Source organism: Brachycentrus maculatus, unplaced genomic scaffold (assembly GCF_059751285.1).
Source record: "Brachycentrus maculatus isolate JH-2025_06_01 unplaced genomic scaffold, ASM5975128v1 h1tg001771l, whole genome shotgun sequence".
Taxonomy (NCBI): domain Eukaryota; kingdom Metazoa; phylum Arthropoda; class Insecta; order Trichoptera; family Brachycentridae; genus Brachycentrus; species Brachycentrus maculatus.
Genome location: NW_028282367.1, coordinates 1 through 19,950, shown reverse-complemented (window position 1 = coordinate 19,950; position 19,950 = coordinate 1). Strand labels below are relative to the sequence as shown.

Sequence of the window (19,950 nt, the reverse complement as noted above, 5' to 3'; positions counted from 1 at the left end):
GCGTAACGGAGAACTGGCAGTTGGACCTACTAAAGCGAGGCTAGACCAACATGTCAGTGAGTTATACACTACCTTAGTCGGTGATATGCAGGCTTTCTGCGTTCAAAAGTTGCGGGAAATCTAAGAAAAGACTGATGAAAAGGCAGGAGGAGAACTCCTATAGTTGATGTCCACTTAATTTTTCGGCAGAGTTGTAGACTATTTCGGCTGCCTTCTCAGAGCACTACTGGCTCGACTGTTTTCTTTATGCAAACATATTCTTCAACAACTGTATTCCGAAAAGACGATTGGGGAAGACGAACCTCTACAGTTAAATAACGTGATTGAAGGAGTATTTAACATACAGTTGTTTGTAGTTAAAGTAAGCCTGGAAAAAGTGGTTCAATTGTGCAACATGCGTCGCTTCGACGGTACCATAGACTACCAGAGAGTGCGTTCGTTTGTATCTGTACTTGAGAAATGGGAATCATTTTTCGAGACCGACGTTTCCCACATCTTAAAATTCCCAATTCCTACTGACTGTCCGATTAGGGATCGGGTGTTCGTGCTTCGAAATAAACTGGCCACTCCTCACTTAATTACCGTGTACAAAAACGAACTTCTAAATGCTTACCTCGCCAGTCTCCATAAATATATTGTGGGGACCGAACTAAAACAAGCCCTCGAAGATGATACGTGGCAAGCTGCTGACATCCCGACCGAGTTCTATGACCCAATCGGTTTCCTCTTATCAGGCGAGTCGTGGCAGCAGAGACGGTCCAACGTGCAGACTACAGTGCTTTTTGAATCCAGTATCTTCATGGATAGACACCCTCCATCTTTCTCTCACTCCAGAAAGGAGAGGTCTGGAATTATGCGTCCCGAAGACATTTCTGAGTTTGAATACAACAAAATCAATTTAAAGCTAATCAAGAATTAATGCATTATCAGCGGCAAGGTTTATAAAGTCAACGAAGCTTTCCTCCTACTCATCGAAATCCTCGAGGAGTACGTAAGAATGGCCGAGACATTCCCAATTCTACAAGAAGAATTAAGCTTAAAATTAGCAGACTTGTGCAGGTTTTACCATAGTTACTCCTGTCAGCTCATTATTGGGGCAGCGGCAGTGGTCTTCGGCAAGATTAAAAGCAAAAACATCACAGCGAGACACCTCGCTTTGAACTCGCTCTGTCTGCAACTATTACACTTGCTCATCGAGAGGATCTCAGAGAGGATTAAAATTAACGAAAGTATAAGGCTGCTGGAGAACATCAGAGTACACGATGCAGAAATAATAAAAAAACTACGAGCCATTCTCCACCTGAAAATTCAACAGGCGTTGGAAGAAGTCGGACTGAAATCGATCCCTTCCAAAGGTACCGCTGCCATTGTTTCGAACACACGCACTCTGCACGACATCCTCCAATAATACTTTGATGAGGCCACAATGAAGCGTATATTTGACAAATAGATATTTGAGAAATTTTTGGCGAGAATGCGGCAAATACCAGTTGGGGATTTGGGGGCAGCAGAGGCGTTCAAGCAGGAAGTCAACTTTTTGTTTACCTAGCTCTCATTCTTGCAAGGCCTTGTCACTGAATACGGGAAGTTCAGAGCAGAAGCGAATGCATTGATAATGCGTAATTTCGAAGCTCTTTGAATTATAGAAATAAATAAATAAATAATTTATGTACATCCATATGCATATATATTTTTTTTTTATAATAATTTTAGAAATAGAAAATTTAAATTAGGACGATAGCTGACTAAATATTAAATTCGTACTTAATAGAAGTATTTTTTGGTAAATTTGGAAATATTTTGTATTTTAAAATAAGTGTAGATGATGATATTGTGTATGAGTATCTATATTATATAGATATTTTTTTAAATAATACATTGTATGTTTTTTCAATATCCATTAAATACAATCAAGCCTTGGGAGCGGGTCTGACGGCTCTTGGGGCTCTAGTGTCCTTTCTGGGCTGTTGTTGCTCGCCTTCTGCTTTGGGAGCGTCAGTGGCGGGAGCACCTTCAGTCTTTTGCTCTCCTTCCTTCTTATCGGGGCGTTCTCTTCTGGGGGGCTTGTTTCGGTTGTTGTCCCTCCTTGGTCCTCGAGTCTGCTGTCTCTCCTTTCTTGGCTTCTCAGCAGTCCTATCGTTCAAATGGTTTCTGATATTGCTGACAAATCCTTCACCGAACTTCTCAGTCAACATTGCAATTGTCTCAGCGTCAACTTCCACCTAATTGATAATTTGTTAAAAAATGAAATGTTAATTTTGTATGATGGTTTGTTGATATTTTTTGTTGGTGAGTACCTTCTCGATAGAGATTTCAGAAGTGGTGGGCACCCAGTCGAGTCTCCTCTCTCTCTCCTCTTCTTGTACTTTGAGGGAGATTCCTTTGACGGGCCCTTTCTGGATTCTCTTCATGAGATGGGTGGCGAACCCTGCGATTTTGTTTCTAAGCTTTTTGGTGGGGACTTGGCCGACTTCGCTGAGGATTTTCTTGTTGGTATGGAAATCGTTGGTAAGTTTGAGGTAGTATTTTTCGAGGAGGATCTTAGCACCTCTTTTGATTGTTTTGGTTCTGACTCTGCCCATATGTGTTTAGAATTGTATTTGTTTGTGGTGATATTAAATATTATATATAATTATAATATTTTTTAATAGATATATATATTTTATATAAAAAATATAGAGTTAATATTTTTTACAAAAAATAACATATATATTGTGTTTTTTTATATATCTTTATGTTAATGTTATTTTTGTTATTGTTGTTATATTACCATAGTTAGCTTATTTACGGATTTTAATATTAGTGTGAGGAAAATAATTTTATGCAAACTAGTTCATGAAAATAATATATGTACCTTTTTGTATCATAAATATATACTTAGTTAATTAATTGACAATAACATAAATATATGTATAACTATATATAATTTATAAAGTTAGATAAAAATCGTATATATAATTATATAAAATATATAACGCAAACAATTAAATAATTAATATAACAATAAAAAAATCAGTACGACGTTCAATCCCCTCTCTATTGTCTGATCAAACAGCATCGTCAAAATAATAACAAACAATAAGCATTAGATGACTCAAATTAAAAAAGACCCACTCAAAGTCTCTGAGTTTTAATGGTTTGAAGTCGAAACTCGAGTCCGCCAATTCGTGCACGATCTCATGCAGCCCTTCCAGAAAAAACAGGTGGAAGACTCTTCCAAGGTTAACGATATACGCAAGTAGCTAGGTTCTGTACTCTAAAAACTCAACTAACACAGCTACATCCTCGGAGGAACCCATGAAAAACCAAAGGTCTTCCAAGAGATGGAGAAGCGGATCTAAGACATCCAGACGGAAATGTGTGGAGTGTTTAAGGCGGAACAGAGAAAACGGCTGGCAGATGTCTAGGCGAGGCACGAGTATTATGATGCACAGGTCGCGAGGGTGGACGGCCTGAATGCTGCAATACAGTTGGCGGAGGAGGAAAGGCTAGCCGATCATCATAAGCTGTTAAAGCTAATTCAGGCCGAAAGCTGTACTTTGCATGGCAAGATCGATGCATTTGCAAATGAACAAGCAGTAGTGGACTCTAACCTTCGACAGTGTCTATCCCGTTCTGATGACAAGATTCTGGCCAGTGAAAACAAAATAAAAACACTGGAACTCTCGATGAAGCAAACCTCCCAAAATATATAATTATTGCAAAGCGAATCTGCGAGGCTGGACGAGAAAGCAGGCAAATTTATTTATCTTCTTGGAGACCTTGAAAAACGCATAAAACAGCAAGAATCTATTCACGAAATGTCGAAGAAGTTTCTGGCAGTTGTGGATGATTTGAAAAACGAATTTAGCTTCATCGAGACTTATGTAGACAGGTATCTCCCATTGTTTGTGCAATCACAAATCTCGGACACTCTCCACTCATTCATATCTGGGCATTCCAGAAAGGCCCTCTGCGTCTACGAGTAACGAGTCTTCAGCTATTTCAACGAACAGATCCTCGAACCGAATCCAGAAGGTGGTCTTGATCACAACATAACCAACTATATCAGCACTATCGAGAAGATAATAATGCGGAACAAGAGGTTTGTGATCAAATTAAAGGTTGAGAAGAGAGTGCAGCTCGGGAATAAATAATTTGAACTGCATGTTCTGGACCAACCGATAAATGAAAACGATGATGACGAAGGAAGAGGGGGACATGGGGAAGAAAAAGGACAGAAAGTTGAGATGGCAGTCCCTTAAGAAAAGATTAAATAAATTATCAGCCAGAATTGGGCAAATACTGTGGAATCATTCAGGACAGAGACCAGGAATGAGCTTAATGGAACAAAAGTATGGCTGAAGGAAATCCAGGAAGTAATGGAGATGCACACCGTTAAGAACTAGATGGTCATTGATGAACTCAAGGCAGAGATAGCGCGAATCGCGAGATAAGCTTCGTTGGAACACGCCTATGTGAATAAGTTTCAGAACCTTTGTGATTAAAAAATTAAGATAGCTTCAGAGGGTATTGCTGAAGTTCGGACAATGATAGGTGAACTAGCACATTTTGGGATGATCGTAAACCATATCGTGATCCAGGACGAGATCGATCGGCAGGGTATTGGACTTTATGGGCTGCGGGAGACCAGCAAGGAGATGGCCGAACAGCCTTCAGTCAGTATGGATGGCAAGTGCTTCAGCTGTAGTGGATTTCCTGCCAGTGCTCTGAGTGCTTTCAAGATGGCCTGCCTCGCTTATAACCCTTCGAGTGTACTGATTGATGGTAGGGGATACAAGCGATAATAGGTGTTGGAAATGACTACCAATATTTTGCAAGGAGTCAAAGGAAGGCTCGTTGCAGGGAGCGAACAACGTTCTTTGACATTGATGCCAACATCCAGAGGGGTGAGTCATCTCGGGGTGAACAGCCAACGAAGCAGTGTTGGAGGAGGAGATGAACGTTTCCAACAACAGTCGAGAGATTTGCATTCTGGCAGTCACAACCATAGTAATCATAACAATGTGGTTAATAACACCCCAGGAGTGAAACCCACGAGGTCAAGGCAAAGCAGTATAAATAATTCCGAAACGACGATCAACCATGTCGATGGGTTGTATAAAACGATGGACGCTCCCAAGCGAATCTTGCCGGCTGTCGGGAAGAGGGAGATATTAGTGAAGAGGCAAAGGGACCATCAAGGACCAAACCAGTCTTTCTATTATTGATAAAAAAGTTTTTAATAAATTTATTATACAAATGAATTAACATTTTTTATAAAGGTTATTTATTTTTTTAATCCCAAATTTATTTTAATCAATTATTTCTGTATATATAGTCGTTTAAAAAAAAATAAACTATGAATTTAAATTGAAATAATTAGTGAAAACAAAGTAAAATTTAATAAAAAACAATAAAGTAATCACATCTCAGATTTCAGTAGGAAGTAGAGATTTGGATATCTCTGATAAAGCATCATAGTCACTCATGCTTCTTAAACGATCGACTACACTTCCTTCTTTCTCTTCAACATTTTAGCCCTAAAATATAAATTCACACACTATTGAATCATTGAAAAACTCTTATTTGCTTATCTTGAATGTGAATTACTAGGGCGAAACATAGTTGGTATTGATAGGCGTATTTTGCACACTGACTCTCATGCCTTCTTTAAAATCTCCTTCATAAATCTTTAATTATCCATTTGAACGGTCTGTGAGTTTGCCTTTTTTAAACCTGCCTTTGCCGTCAAACTACCCGTCGAAAATAGTCAAATATTAAATTTACTCTGGGCGACCCAGACTGTTTTTAGGAGAGATATTGGTGTCATTGAGATAATTATTAGTAACATTATGTTCATTTTTTATTTTCGGATTAATCTTGAGTACTCCCTTTTTTTTTATTCCCTCCTGGAACTGACCCTTAAAATATGATTTTGCAGTTACTTCGACGCCGTGTCCTTCGGCAACATTGTTGACCAGTTCTCCCTCGAAGTAGTCGCCGTTCGGGAATATCATTCTGGCAGGTCCTGTGGCCTTGATTTTTGTAAAATAGCCATAGCCTATTCCTCCTTTTGAAGTTACTATTCGTCCCAATCCATTTGGTTAACCTAACTGAGATAGATCAATAATAAAATAACGCCAATTAAATTAAAAAAAATATATTAACTTTGTTAATAAAATATATTCATTTTTTCAAAATTTTGGTTAATGTATTTAAATTTATTTTTGTTTTTTATGGTTTGATTACAGCGTTGACAGTACCGTAGAAGCTACAGTTTTGATAAAGAGTAAGTTTGGCAAAAAGAGGTCTATCGAAAGGAACTATACTATAGTATTTATTTGGAAAAGTCAGTAAATGATTATTGAAGATGATATCTTTTTGAAATTACTATTTTATACATGTATTCTTATTAGATAAATATTCTTAGAAAAATATATTTCTCAAAAGAGGAAAAAAGGTGAATATGTTTTTTGAATACATTTTTTATAATTAAAGAAAAAAATAAAAGAAATTAGGTTAATTATAAAAATTACTGAGAAGTTGATCTGTTGCCTAAGCCTATGGGGTGGCTGATGGAAAGACGCACACCGTGGATTCTGTGAGGTCGATTGAATCATTTTTGCGAACTAGTACATTAATATTGTGTAGAGTATCGTTTTCGTCCACATTTTAGCAGCAGATTTTGTTCCCCATCGAGTCAGAAATATAAATCTATCTATTTATAAAAAACAATATTACTATTTCTTTTAATTATTTGTTTGTTTGCTAAAAAAATAATATTACTGAAATCTATATTGCCCTCAATTAAAAAAACAGTATTTACATTTTGAAAGTAATTATAAATTAATTGAATTTTACAAAGAATATTTAAGGACTAATTCTAGAAAATGGATTTTAAGTGAAAAACAGAAAATTATAATTTAGTCAAAATATCATCTATTATATTATTATTGTCTTCTTATTAAGATTTGTCTTTAAAAAATCAAATAAATACAAATTGATATTAAATATCTATATGATTATGATATCATTTATTTCTTAGGAATTTTCTTCGAGAAGAATTTTTAACATTTGGCGAAGGGTGCACCTTATGAGCGCAATTGACGTTGCTTGGCCACAGTTCTTTGTCGATGGTAACGTGGGAACCGGAAGTTGAGAGATACCAGTCTATCGTTGCATTACCAGCGGTATTTCTCGTGTTCATAGGAATTGCGTAGTCTTCGTTATTCCACCTATTGTAGACGAAATCATGGGCAACACACCCGACTCCCCAGGCTCCGTTCTTAGGATTTTTGGCAGCGTCCAATAACAATAATGTTATATTATCGTGATACTCTTTTATGATCTCCTGCTATTGGGCGGTACATGTGGAGAGGGTGTAGAGGTCGGAACATTCGAAGCCGAGAACATGAATGATAGACCAGGCATCGTACAAGCTTGCAGTGAACATCACGGGCACTTTTATGAACGGATGCAAGTATTCTGTGAAGAAGCACCGCCATAGCTATTTAGGATATGCAGCAGCACACGAGTTCAAAGGAATTGAAGCCTCCTGATTGACGAAGCTGACCAACTATATGAGCCTGTTTCTCATCAAATAATCATTCGTTTTATTGATGTAGTGGCTTAACTCATCCCGATAGACAGCCGCATCTGCAACAACAGACACTTTACCCTTAGCCAGTGAGGCAACATAGTCCGACCACTGCATGGCAGCCATAGCGCCGTTGAGCGAGCCAGTCAGCAGTATGTCTGTGAACTTGCTGTAAAGCCCAAGAGTGCTGTTTAGCCAGCGGAAAGCTTCCAGAGTATTGTTCATTCCTCTGAAATGTAGTTTCATATGTTTGTAAGGTATGGGAGTTTCTCGGTATCCCTGAAATCCCGTACCATCACAAGACTTAATAATGACTTTGGTCCAGCCGTAATATCCTGGGCTCTCGGTTGGTTCCTGGTTAAAAAGTCCAAACAGGTACTCAATATCGTAAGGAAGGTAGTCTGAACTGCCCCAAGTTTCAGTGTCATTGTCTTGAGTGTACTTAAAACAATTCTCGAGGGTGGATGCGAGGTTGTCTTCCACACACCAGCCGAAATCGATGCCTTCGAAGTGGATTACGATTTTGGATTTGTTAACAGGCGTGTATTCAGGATCAGGGATGTAGGTGTAGATTCCAGGAGCAGTGCCGTCGAGGCAGGCTGCTCCGTTTTTCTGAGAGAGGAACTGGAGGTTGAACAACTCAAAAGATAGACAATTCTGAGCAAGAATTAATCCAAGCAATATGCTGGCAAGTGAATGAATATTCATGAATTTGTTGTTAAAAAAATAATAATGATAAAACAAATAAAAAAACAAAAATGTTTTAATTAAATATTGATGGATTTTATGGATATAAAAAAATGATGGTAATATATTCAAGATAAATTTGATATATATATTAATGATAATGAAATGAGCCATATTTTCATATTTATTTTATCCAAATAATCTAAATAGATAAGATAAGATTAATAAAAATTACTTATAAAAAACACAGAAAAAAATAATACTATTAACTATTTGGCTTACCATTATTATTTGGAACTATATTATACTTAATATCTAAAGCTCAATTAGAAGTAGGAATATGCACTTCTCAAAAGAACTATTCTAAGACTTGGAACTGTTAGGACCACCCCCACGTCCTATTGTTTTCCACACTGCATCTTCTTTGTTGGCGACCAAACTCATTAGAAAGAAATCTCTCTAGCCTACCAAGAAGAAACTTATGATCAGCAATTATCTCGAGCCAGGCTGCCACGTATTGAGTGAAACCTTAGCAGATGAGGCCAACTACAATAATTATTCGCAATCTAACCAATCAGCGTTAGTAATGCCGCAAGCATCATCAGATAAGAAAAATAAAAATATGTGTATTACCAAATCTAAATAGAATATGCTCAGTGATTCCATAAATAATTGCCCGACTATGCCTAATAAAAGGTTTAATCCAATAAAAACAGACTAAAAACAACACCGTTACTCTCGCTGCTCGACGGGTCAGAAACAAAACAATATCCTGGATGGAATTACAGTAAAACCAGGTTCAAGAGACAGTCTGAGAGAGCAGCCAGCTCGAATTAATATCAACCTGCAAGAACTCATCAGACAAAAACTCGGAGATTATGGATTTGAGAATTTAATAAAACTAAAAGAAAACCAAAATATAATGGCAGGGCAGCATCCAAAGAGTAAATTAAAAACTAATAATGAAGAGAGTAGATTCGTTTCTTATACTAATAAGTAGATAAATAAAAAATGGGTTTGAATAATCCCATTTTTCTTAATAGTAAGTATACCGATAATATCATCGTTTCTCCAATTTTTTTAATGTTTAGACTGATAGATTTTTTGAAAAAAATATCTGCAAATCTATAAAATGTATTTATACGTATAGATATATATGTAAAAAATGTGTTAATTAAATGTCATCTTCAATAAGAAAATGACACATAGCACTCATCATCAGTGTCCACTCCTGTGCAATCCTACATGTCATTCGCAGTCAACAGTTGACGAGGATATTCGCTTGATCTAATATATATTTAAAAAATAATAATTAGTATTTGATAAAAATTGTATTTCTTTACTTGGCAGAACTCTCGTGGATAACCCATTATACTTTTATACTGTACTTGGGAAAAGGTTTAGCTAAACTCTTCCTTACCAGAACAACAGTCTGTTTTTGTAATGCTTTGACTTCCAGTCTTATTGGGCCCTTTGGCAACGAAACTGCACTTTCCAACGCATCCTCTGTGTCTTATTAGGCCTTGAAAGTCAGGAACACCAGCATATCTTCATTGCTACGGTTCTGTACATTGACCTGACGAATAAATCTCTCAAATTTGCAATGACCAAAGGGTTCCTGAATCAATGGCTGACCACTAGCCATTCGCTTTAAATATCCTTCAAAGTCAAAAGGAGGCTGTTCGAGATCATCTGAAATCATAGTTGATGTCATCTTGCGTATGAAAAGATCTCCATATGCATGCGCTGAAATAGCAGCAGTTTCGAATGTGAAATATGCTTTGTTTGATTTGTGGAAAAAGGCTCTGGGTAGGGACACTTCTCCACTCACAGGATCGAATACAGCTTCAATGACGGGAACAAGAAGCTAAGATTGGCTGACCTTTAGTTCTCCATTCAAAAAACTAAGGGTTTCAGGAACAGTTCGTTATTCGAGAGTTCGTCCAATGATATAACGAGTAGGTATAGGATGTACCCCTCTACGGTTGTTCCAAAAGTTCAACGCGTTGGTTGCATATCCTTTGTACATATCAGTGACATCGGTGCGTTTCGGTTCGTGCATACTGTCATAATAATCCTGAACGAAGGGCCCGACCCAGGACATAAACTATGATGACAAAGGAGTGGCTGAGGGGTATTTAGCGAGGTCGATGATACCTTCCGCTTAAAGCTGCAGAAGCATGGTCACGAGCAGTATGGTAACATGCTGGAAGGATTCTTTAATTCGGAGAACGGTAAAAAGGAGCGAACTGCATCCGAGAGGCGAGTAATAGCTGTAGATATGGTCGTTAACAGTACTTGTACCGTAAATCCCATAGGAATTCGACTTGAGGAAGAATTATAACTTGGGAACGCCCAGCAGCCACTCCACTCGCTGGTTTGTGAGAGTGTCTTGAATCCGCAAATATTAATGAATAGCTGCGATTACTGGTTTGCTACGTTAACTGTTCTCAACCCTCAACAATATTTTGATTATGGAAAAGGCAACTCGCTCAGAAATAAGGTTATTATCTTGGCAGATATGGGTCAGAAAGCCTGGTTTGCGTTTGGGGAGCTTGATAAGTCTCTCCAGAAAGAAATAGGCTGAGGAACAACGGAGCTCGTTTCCAGAAAATGGGGGAGTCTAGACCTACAAAAGCAAGTGGAGTGCTTATTCATGGGCGTTGGTTCGAAGGTGGCGACCTTTCAAGTGCTCGTCCGCCAAGTGCAGAGGGGATCTATCCTCAAGTATAAAGTCTAACAGCATTTCAGTAGTGCTTTTTTTCTGTAAATGCAGTCTTACGAGTGGAAGTCTGGAGAGTTCCATCAGCGTTTCGAAGTATTCCTACTGTTTTCCCCAGCTTTATCGTACTTCAAGCTTAAGTTTTTCCTCCACAAGCTCCTTCAAAAATTATTACATCTTCTGCGATTGCGTTTCGTTGAGGGGATGGGCCACTAGATCTTAAAACACTGTAACCATAACTCTTCTGGCTGCGATCCTGACACTTTTTTAGTGATAAAGCAGATCTTTGGTCCATTTTTAATGATTGGCTTCGAAGAAATCCCAGCCATTACCCTTGATTAACTGACTGAACCTTGTGGGCATCTCTTCACAAATCATCGTGGACGGATTCGACTAGCCCACACTCTGTTTGAGAGAGAAGCATGAATAACAGAGAGCTAGGAACTAATTGCGCAAGGAAACAGGAGGGTCAATCATCAATATTTTGTAGAGGAAATCGCTGAAGTTGCTGCTCATCAAGTGAATATTTAAGACAAATGACTCATTCGCTCCTGAAACCTCAGCCACCAAACTTTCAGGGACATATGGCTTTATTTGATCTAGGTCAATTTTACATATGATAGATTGTTGTTGCTTTGCTTATAGTTTTGGTTGTTATGATGATTGCTCTTCGGCCATGTTTGCCGAGGAGCCTTCGTCGCCTATTTCGACCATCGACACTTATTACTTCGATTCAAGAATATCCAACTCTTTTGAAGAAGGTTATTCTTCAGCAATCTTTACCTCTGGTTCCGGTACAACCACAGGTAACCCATAGGTGAGAATAGCTGCATCTTTTTGGGCCTCACTGTTGAACTCCAACTCTAGAGTTGTTTTGTGAACCTTCTCATATACTAATAAGTAAGCGTTTTGGTGGTCTCTTCTCCATCCAGCTCCTCCTCCAAAAGCTTCATCCTACAGATCGTTTGGGTCAAAGTCTGTGACTCGATCATCATTGAACTCGAACCATTTATGAGACTAGTCCCGAATATAACTGAAATAATGGCCAAATTCTGCAGACCCTATGTGCACAACCACTCCCTTCAGTCGATACTGGTACTCCTCAAGATGGTCGGCTCCCAATCCTTTGGTTTTTTGGAAAGTATAGTCGTAAAGATTCAGATCATGCGGAAACTCCCATCGGGTGTTGATCTTCTAATTTTCGAACTTATCGTAGTTGAAGCAGATTCTCTGTAGATGAAGGATCAGAAAATTGGGAAGTTGCGACACCAATACTTTTTTAGCAGTGTCTGTTTTTTTGGAACAAGCATCGCACTTGTAATCCGAGATGATTTCCCCAGTGGCGAACTTTCGTAAAGATTAGTGAATGTTGTGTAGTCCTTTCACCTCCAGTGACAGATTGTAGAAGTTTTAATGGCGTTAAATGCTATTCTTGCAAGAAGAGCACACAAACTGGTTGCAGACCTTGCCACCGTACACACCATCCAAGATGTGTTTGAAGGGTGTGCCTTTGAGTCTTCCTTCTAGCCTGTCTAACAGCATATTAAGAAACTCCTGGGCATCCTGCTGCACCAATACGTTCACTGGATTACCTTAGAAGTCTTTCATACTATTGCAAAAATCATCAGGAGAGTAATCCTGTTTTTCGGTGAGTTCCAAATATGACATCATTCTCTGCAGCTGGTGGAGAATATTATCATCGAATGTGGTCTCTGTTATTTTGTGGTTTCCCGGTAAGGCGGTATTTGTTGGAGGGGTTTCATCGTCAGCCATCATTAGCAAATAACGGAAAGGTTTCGTTAGGAAGAACTGTTGCAACATGCTGTTCATATAACAAATGCAGCCGAGGTTGGAGATGCCTGCGTACCCACACTCCGAGCGAGGTCTTTGGAAGGAAGAATAGAAGTAAAAAGATGTCGAAGTAATGGTAGTGGTTCGGGCGTGGGCGAGTTGACGGAAAGTACTGCCGAATCCCGCTTCGAAGAGATTTTTGAGAAGAGGAGGATGTTGTCTGCATAGGTCTGTGATAAGTTCATAGGCTTCACTTCGTGATTTGTCGCTTTTGAGTTTGTGAAGTTTTTTTGAGTCGACGACTGGGTACAAACATTTGGCAAATACGAATTTGATCAAAAGTTTAGCCTCTTCAGGATGCGTATTGGGGTTGATAAGTTTCCTCAACAATCGCATTAATCCGACTGCAATGATATCTTCCTGAGAGCTGAGGGTTGTCTCGACAGATTTATGAGTGCTAAAGAGTTTGAATACCCCCGTCAGGACATTATCAATGTTATCTGGTTTGGCGAGTGAAACACAAATACAACAGACGTCAAATAGCTGAGAGGAGAGGTTTTCGGCGGTGGATACTGTTGATGTTAGATGCTCATAAAAGAGTTGAAACAGAGTTTGGCAAATGTTCGCAGCGGTTCTGGCTAGAAGCTCTACAGCTCCTAAATATGTATTTCTAAGATCCTACACTGGGTTGGTTAGCCCGGTTAGAAAAAGAGATCCAAACTTGTTGCTGTCCCTAAGAAACTGCGACTGGAAGTGGGGTTCATGCTGTATGGCATGAATGACCATCTGGAGTGCAAAATCAAGAATCGTATAGGTATAGTAATTGAGTTCGTTCTACGGACTGCTGTTAATTCTCTAGAGTCTCGATATCAGTTTGAGGAAACTTTAGGGGCTGACAGGAGTGTGTTGATTGAGAGCCACCTTGAGCCCGATGGAAAGAGTATGTTCATCAGTGTCGAGCAGCGAGTCCAGATCTTAAGAAGAGATTTTAGTTTACTTCCTGTGATCGAGCAGGTAGAGGCAATAGCGAAGTTTGTATAAATTGGTAGGAAGTGGAGATGGAATTGGAGCTGCATCATCGTAGATAGGTAGACGGGAGATCATTGCCCAAGCTGCCTCCGCGATACCTTTGTCAGAGTTCTCGAATAGTTTGAATAGGAGTCCCATAAAGTCAGTGTTTCTGACTAAGTGATACCGAGGAAGTGTCGTTGGGTCTGGCTGGCTGAGCTCAATGTCTTTTAGAATTCTGAGATCGTCCCGCACTCCGAGAGCTTCTAAGTGGTTCCAGACAGCGTTGGGTCTCGACCTAGCGTTTTGCTCATAGTATGACAGGAAATCACCAAGTTTGAGGAACCCGTCTTTATCAGTATCGTAGGCTTCAAATATTTTACCAACCCGATGCTCAGTATAAGCAACGGGGTCTCCTGTGAGTTTTTTGTGTAGTTTTTTGCAGTCTTCCTTCGACATCAACCCTTCGTTTGAGTATTCGTTGAATACCCCTGTCAAAATGTTTGCTGCATCCTCGACTAATCTGAAATGATGATCTACCAGCTCTACTTTTTCAATCCTATATTTTTTGGAAACCAAGAGATTTCCGGAAAGCTTTGCTTGCTGGATCGTGAGTGCGTTGATATGCTCGTCGACTAGGGTGGAATTGTTCTGGAACATTTTTATTTCCGAGCCGAAGGCGTTGATGTGCTTCCCGATTTAGTGACGAAGTTCGTAAAGAGTAATATTTGAATCAACTGTAAGGGTCATGCGGGTTTTAACCTCGCTGAAATGATTGGTGACAATTAGGCGAATAGGCTGGCCCGGGAGCTGTTTGATGATTGGATAAAGGTTGCCATTACCTTCTTTTTCTGATTCGTTCAAAATACTTTCGAGGATCGAGAGGTACTTTTCGTAGTTAGTGCTACTCTGCAGTCTCGAAATGCACCGATCTAAGAATCCGAGTTTTAAATCCTTCAAAACAGGGTTTTCGGGTGCTCTATCGATCAGAAAAGTTACAAATTCTAAGGCTCTTTTGGTGACTGCTACCCGCTAATTCTCGAATATAATATTCATCAATTAATTTATTCCCATAAGTCCGGATGATCTTTCCTCACCGAGAAGATGCGTTTCCTCGTCTCTATCTTCATCGTCTTCATCTTCTTAATCTTCCTCGTCATCGTCATCACTCGCCATTTCCTTTTAGTTGATAACCGTGAACACCCTTTTGAAAATATCAAATCCCGCTACAGTAAGGGCTCGGACATCTTCGACCTTCGTAAAATTTCTTTTAAAGAAGTTCTGCATCTGTTCAATATCCATATTTTATAGGACTAATTTGAAGGTATCGATGAACTGCTTTTGTGTCACAACTTCCGATGCAATCGCTTCCCTCCAGAGTGCATTGACTCTTTCAAAAGTTTGGTCATCTATTCCATTGATGTATTTGAAGTAAGGTCGGCAGAACTATATTTTTTTTATGAGTTCGATTGAAGAGGAGTCGATAACCGAACAAATATAGTTGAACTCGCATGCTTGAGTTACGAAGAGACCAGCCATGTTGGTTTCGGATTTTATCATGTCATTGAATACAAGAGCCACAACAGAGAAAGGATGTTTGAAGAGACTTTTTATATCTTCTCGAGGGTTTTTCTTGTCCTTCACAACCTCCACCCAACCAATGCCTCCATGCTGCAACAGCCATCCCTCATATCCTCCGACTTCTTTGAGGATACGAAGCGAGTAAGAGTTCACGGCTTGATTTAGGACTGAAATTTTAGCAGCAATCTTCGCAAGAAACTCTTTTGGGAAATAACTGGTGTTGTCTGAGATTAGGATGATTGTTGGCTCCGAAATTTCTAACAGGGGTTCCAAAGCTTCCATTGGTGGTTTAGTGGATAGGAATGCCCGCAGCAAGTCCGCTGACCTGCCAATGAGTTCAGGATGGCTGTTTTAGTGGTAAATATTCGACAACACTTTATTTTATGTGATCCATTGTCTGATATTCACAGGTTACTCATCTCTGTTCCCTCGAAGCAAGTCGGCAAGCATCGTTAAAGCATTCATCTTTCTTTCGAGAAAATCTGACCCCAAAAATGCATTGGCTATGCAGAGTTGGAAACGCTGTAGCTAGGATCTCATCTTTGGTACTGTGGCGAATCGCAGGTAGAAGGTTTTGAGCACCTTGACAATCTTTTATACTCTCTCTTTGGAGAAATTGCGGATGTTGGTATCGGAACAAGAAGAGGCGCTTTTAAGAATGGCTGCGCATAGTTTGGGTAATATCGACAGAGCATATCTACGATGGAGGACCGGGCTGAACACGTGTATGAAGTTGGCAAGTTCGACCATCACTTCAATGGGAGTTGTTGGATCCTCAATCTTGCTGAGCATCTTTTCCATAAGTCCTAGAGAATAGAGTTTCTCGACCAACCTGATATACAAGAAGGATTTATTGATTTCTGCTCTAGGAACTGCCATACCTGAAAAACTGCAATTAGGGTCTAGAAGAATGTCGTTCTCATCACTTATATATTCTTCGTAGCGCTTTTTCGACTCTAAAGGAGTTTACGAGGATTTGCCGTTGTTGCTTTCTTCTTGACTTGTGAATGTGCCTGCGGGCTGAAGGCAGGCTGATACCACCGAAACCCATTCCAGTTCACCAGGAATGGTCTCCAAACCCACACTCACTACCAGCTGGTTGCCTTACTCATGTGTCTATTTGCGTTCAGCTACCTTAAATCTCTTCCATTGACTCGTCCCCATTTCGAAATCAACTTCGTCCCCTGCTTGGAGCTTTATTCTCCAGCCATAATAGCTGTCTTGGGAGGTATAGGTGCCTAATTTGAAGACCTACATGCTGGAACAAGCTATCACCCTATCTCGGGTGGGGCTTTCGTACAGGTAACTCACATTCAGAGCGGACAGAGTTATCTTTTTTATGGTTGCTCTCGCCCAAATCATCCGACCAGTGAATGGATCTGATTTGAGGCAATCGACCTGGTCTCCTTAAGTTAGTGACTCGATGAAATGCTTATTTTAGTTGACTTCAACTTAATTCGGAGGTGAAATCTATTTACAAATACAAAATACATATTTATAACATTATTGGATATATTACAAAAAAATATATTTTTTACGAGATGCAGATATTTTGCAATATAGTGCTGCTTAAAAATATATCTCTCGATCGTAAGTGGTGTCTGACCCACGTACACCAGTTTGTGCAGGTGATCGATTTCCGAGAAATATTTTGAGAAGAACACAATGCATTCACTCATGATGTTTTCGGTGACTATCATCAACTCCCTCACTTTAAAGGATTTACAGATTATGATGTATTTCATAGCTAGCGGTAAGAAATCTTCGACGAAATATCTAAGAAAAGTAATAAAACAAAAGAAGAATTAAATAGGATATATAAGTGTCATTTTTTAATTATTTGTATTTTCGAAGATATCAAAAAAGTATAGAATTATTACTTTTGGAGACGCGGAGTAGGCAGGAACTCTTTGTAGTCGCGATGGTAGTTGAAAAGGAGCAGCCAGTCAAGAAGTTCTTGCATAGCAGGGAGGTCTTTGTCGAGGAGTGGGTCGATATCGTACATGACTTGGAGAGCCTGACGAATCGAACGTTCATCAAGGGGGTGAGCATTCAATTTGTCAATGGTTCGACTTGGAGAAAATCTCTCGTTGTTGGTGGAATTATCCATTGGTAAGTGACTGTCGATACTTTTTGTCCTTAGTAAATAAAAAAGTTATGATATTTTGGTGATATGAGATATAAAATAATAATAATATTTTTATATATTTAGTAGTTTTGAATCTTTTATTAGTTTTTGATTGTAATATGTATATGTATGTAAAATAATAAAAAATGAGCAAATCTGACAGCTATTTAGAAAATTAAATGGATCTAAACGAGATTTTGCAATAGTTATTCCTAATATTTAAAAAAATAATTTCATTATGATTTTTATAAAAATATATTTGTTACATATATTAAAAAAATACTAAAGAGTATGTAATATCTTTTCTAAATCAATAAATAGTTATCAAGAAGACTAACGTAAAAGAAAGAATGAAGCCTTATTCATGAGGAAATAGGTTTTAAAATTCCTTAAGGTTATTAGCAAAATCATTTAATATCCATATATTTTTAAAAATATACTAATACACCAAATGCGTAGCTAAGTTACACCCATATGCATACATAAAATTATAAAAAGTAAGATATTTTATAGCGAACTATAACAAGTAATAAATATAATTATATTTTTCAGAAATTCATCTAGAGTTATACATTTTTTATTATTATTAGTTTTTGTTTCCATGAGTATAAGAGTGTCCGGCAAATCGGTTGATTCTTTCTCCAGCATCATTCAAAACTATAGACACAACCGGCCCTTCTCCCTCTCCAAAAACCCGACAACCCAAGCTAAACAATCCAAAACCAAACACCCCAGGTCAAACACTCCAGTGACTGCCAAAAGGGTGTATTCCAAAAACAATAACCAGAACTACGTAAACTCTCCACTCCAAGCAGCAGTCACTTCAGGATATTTCGTCACCGAATCGCCCTCATGCATCACTTCCACTTTGAAGAAAGCCGCGAGCCAGGTTATCCGAGGCTAAGAAAATTCTTCGGCAAGGACTAAAAAGAAACATATGTTTTTATAGCACATGAATAATTTATCCAATAACCAAACCAACAATAGCAACCATGATAATAATAATATTAGTAATGCCAATAATTTATTGAAGCAACATAGCTCAGTTTACGAAGATACGAGCAACCAACGCAACAAATGCAATAAATCTCTAGCCAAAAAGACCAACACTGATATGTCGGGCAAGAAGAACAGTCTTCGAAAATCGACCATCAAGCACAATATCAGCAGCAAAAACACGAACCACAACAGCAACAACCACACCAATAATCTAAGAACGACTATTGGAAACACGAGTAGTCCCAACAAAAGCAGTAAAGGACGCTACAAAATAACAGCCAAAATCAATATCAGCAACAAGAGCGAAATATACTCCAGGCCTAACCCCTTCTTCCAAGGAGTGTAATGGGAGCTGGATACGGAACAGATGGAAAAAGGGGGAGTGAGTGAGACTGATATGCAGCTGATTCTGTCGAGTGTCCTGAAAAAAGCTGATCGAACCTTCCGAAATTACCACTAGAAGATGAGTTCAATTATCAAGAAGAACTAGCAGTATGCCAATTAAAACTAAAAATTAAAACAGAAACTGAAGAAGATTAGCAAATAACTCTCGCATAGATGATATATGGTTGTTTGCAAGTAATTAAAAAAACACAATTGGACAAGTACATATGTAATGTATATATATCTGATATAATTGTTCGAATAATTAAAACAAAGTCAAAAATAAATTAAAAAAACAATTTTTTATTTTTGCGAAATATATGTATTGATAATAATTAGAACGTAATATGTACAGTAAATAGAAAAATTCAGATAAATGTATCAGAACTCAATAATTAGTTTTCAGATTTTTCTATCTCCAATTTATTTTAGATTCGATCAGCTCGACTAAGTCACTCCCTCCGTTTTCCATCGCCAAGTTCATAGTCTCTGCAAAATTGTGTTTCGTCTGAAACAAGTCTTCTTCCAGCACCCTCACTCGTTCAGATAGAGCCTGGCACTTCTCCTCCAGCACTCCCGACAAGTTCTTCAAGGTCTTAATCTCATCGTCCTTGATCGAAACGATTGTGTTCACACTCACCTCCTGATTCTTCTGGGTCTGCTCGATGACTTTGATTAACTGTTGGTTGTGGGTTTGCAGGATCTGGATCTGGTCTTGCAGGATCTTGTTTTCGTTTCGGATAGCTTGTGGGTAATCATTTAGCATTTCAAACTCCATTTTGGCTCTGCTTTCTTGCTTACTGAGTATGGCGGGAGTTGAAGACGCAACACTATGGTTAGAGTTATTTTTTAGTTTGGCTTCGAGTTTGCTGATTTATTGTTCCAGTTGCTTTTTTTCTCCCAATATATTTTGTTCGTTAAGTTTCGCGAACTTTAACTCATTTTCTTTAAACTTGATGTCACTGGTAAGGCTGGCTACTTTGCGTTATAAAATTTTGAGTTCCGACTCTTTATCTTTATCCGTGAGACTCATCTGCAATGGGGAAGGAGAAATAACAGTTGACTTCTATA

General features: G+C 38.6%; 2 protein-coding genes and 2 long non-coding RNA genes across 4 annotated transcripts; all 4 read right to left on the bottom strand.

Annotated features, from left to right (window-relative positions):
• Positions 1 to 1,831: 1,831 nt before the first annotated feature.
• Positions 1,832 to 2,614, bottom strand: LOC148298653 (uncharacterized). Its single transcript, XM_088276732.1, has 2 exons — positions 2,298 to 2,614; positions 1,832 to 2,222 (listed from the first exon to the last, which is right to left on the bottom strand). Exons 1-2 carry the CDS (start codon positions 2,580 to 2,582, stop codon positions 1,911 to 1,913), a joined length of 597 nt encoding a protein of 198 aa, XP_088132858.1. The 5' UTR covers positions 2,583 to 2,614; the 3' UTR covers positions 1,832 to 1,910.
• A 4,722-nt stretch (positions 2,615 to 7,336) lies between these two features.
• Positions 7,337 to 9,330, bottom strand: LOC148298652 (uncharacterized). The gene is made up of 3 exons (XM_088276733.1): positions 9,319 to 9,330; positions 7,660 to 8,203; positions 7,337 to 7,467 (listed from the first exon to the last, which is right to left on the bottom strand). The coding sequence occupies exons 1-3, from the start codon at positions 9,328 to 9,330 to the stop codon at positions 7,337 to 7,339; spliced, it is 687 nt and encodes a 228-aa protein (XP_088132859.1).
• A 60-nt stretch (positions 9,331 to 9,390) lies between these two features.
• On the bottom strand, positions 9,391 to 12,404 carry LOC148298651 (uncharacterized). Its single transcript, XR_015839166.1, has 2 exons — positions 9,610 to 12,404; positions 9,391 to 9,553 (listed from the first exon to the last, which is right to left on the bottom strand). It is a non-coding gene; the product is annotated as an uncharacterized LOC148298651 (long non-coding RNA).
• Positions 12,405 to 12,409: 5 nt separating this feature from the next.
• Positions 12,410 to 17,515, bottom strand: LOC148298650 (uncharacterized). The gene is made up of 3 exons (XR_015839165.1): positions 17,249 to 17,515; positions 16,907 to 17,144; positions 12,410 to 16,838 (listed from the first exon to the last, which is right to left on the bottom strand). It is a non-coding gene; the product is annotated as an uncharacterized LOC148298650 (long non-coding RNA).
• Between the last annotated feature and the right edge of the window lie 2,435 nt (positions 17,516 to 19,950).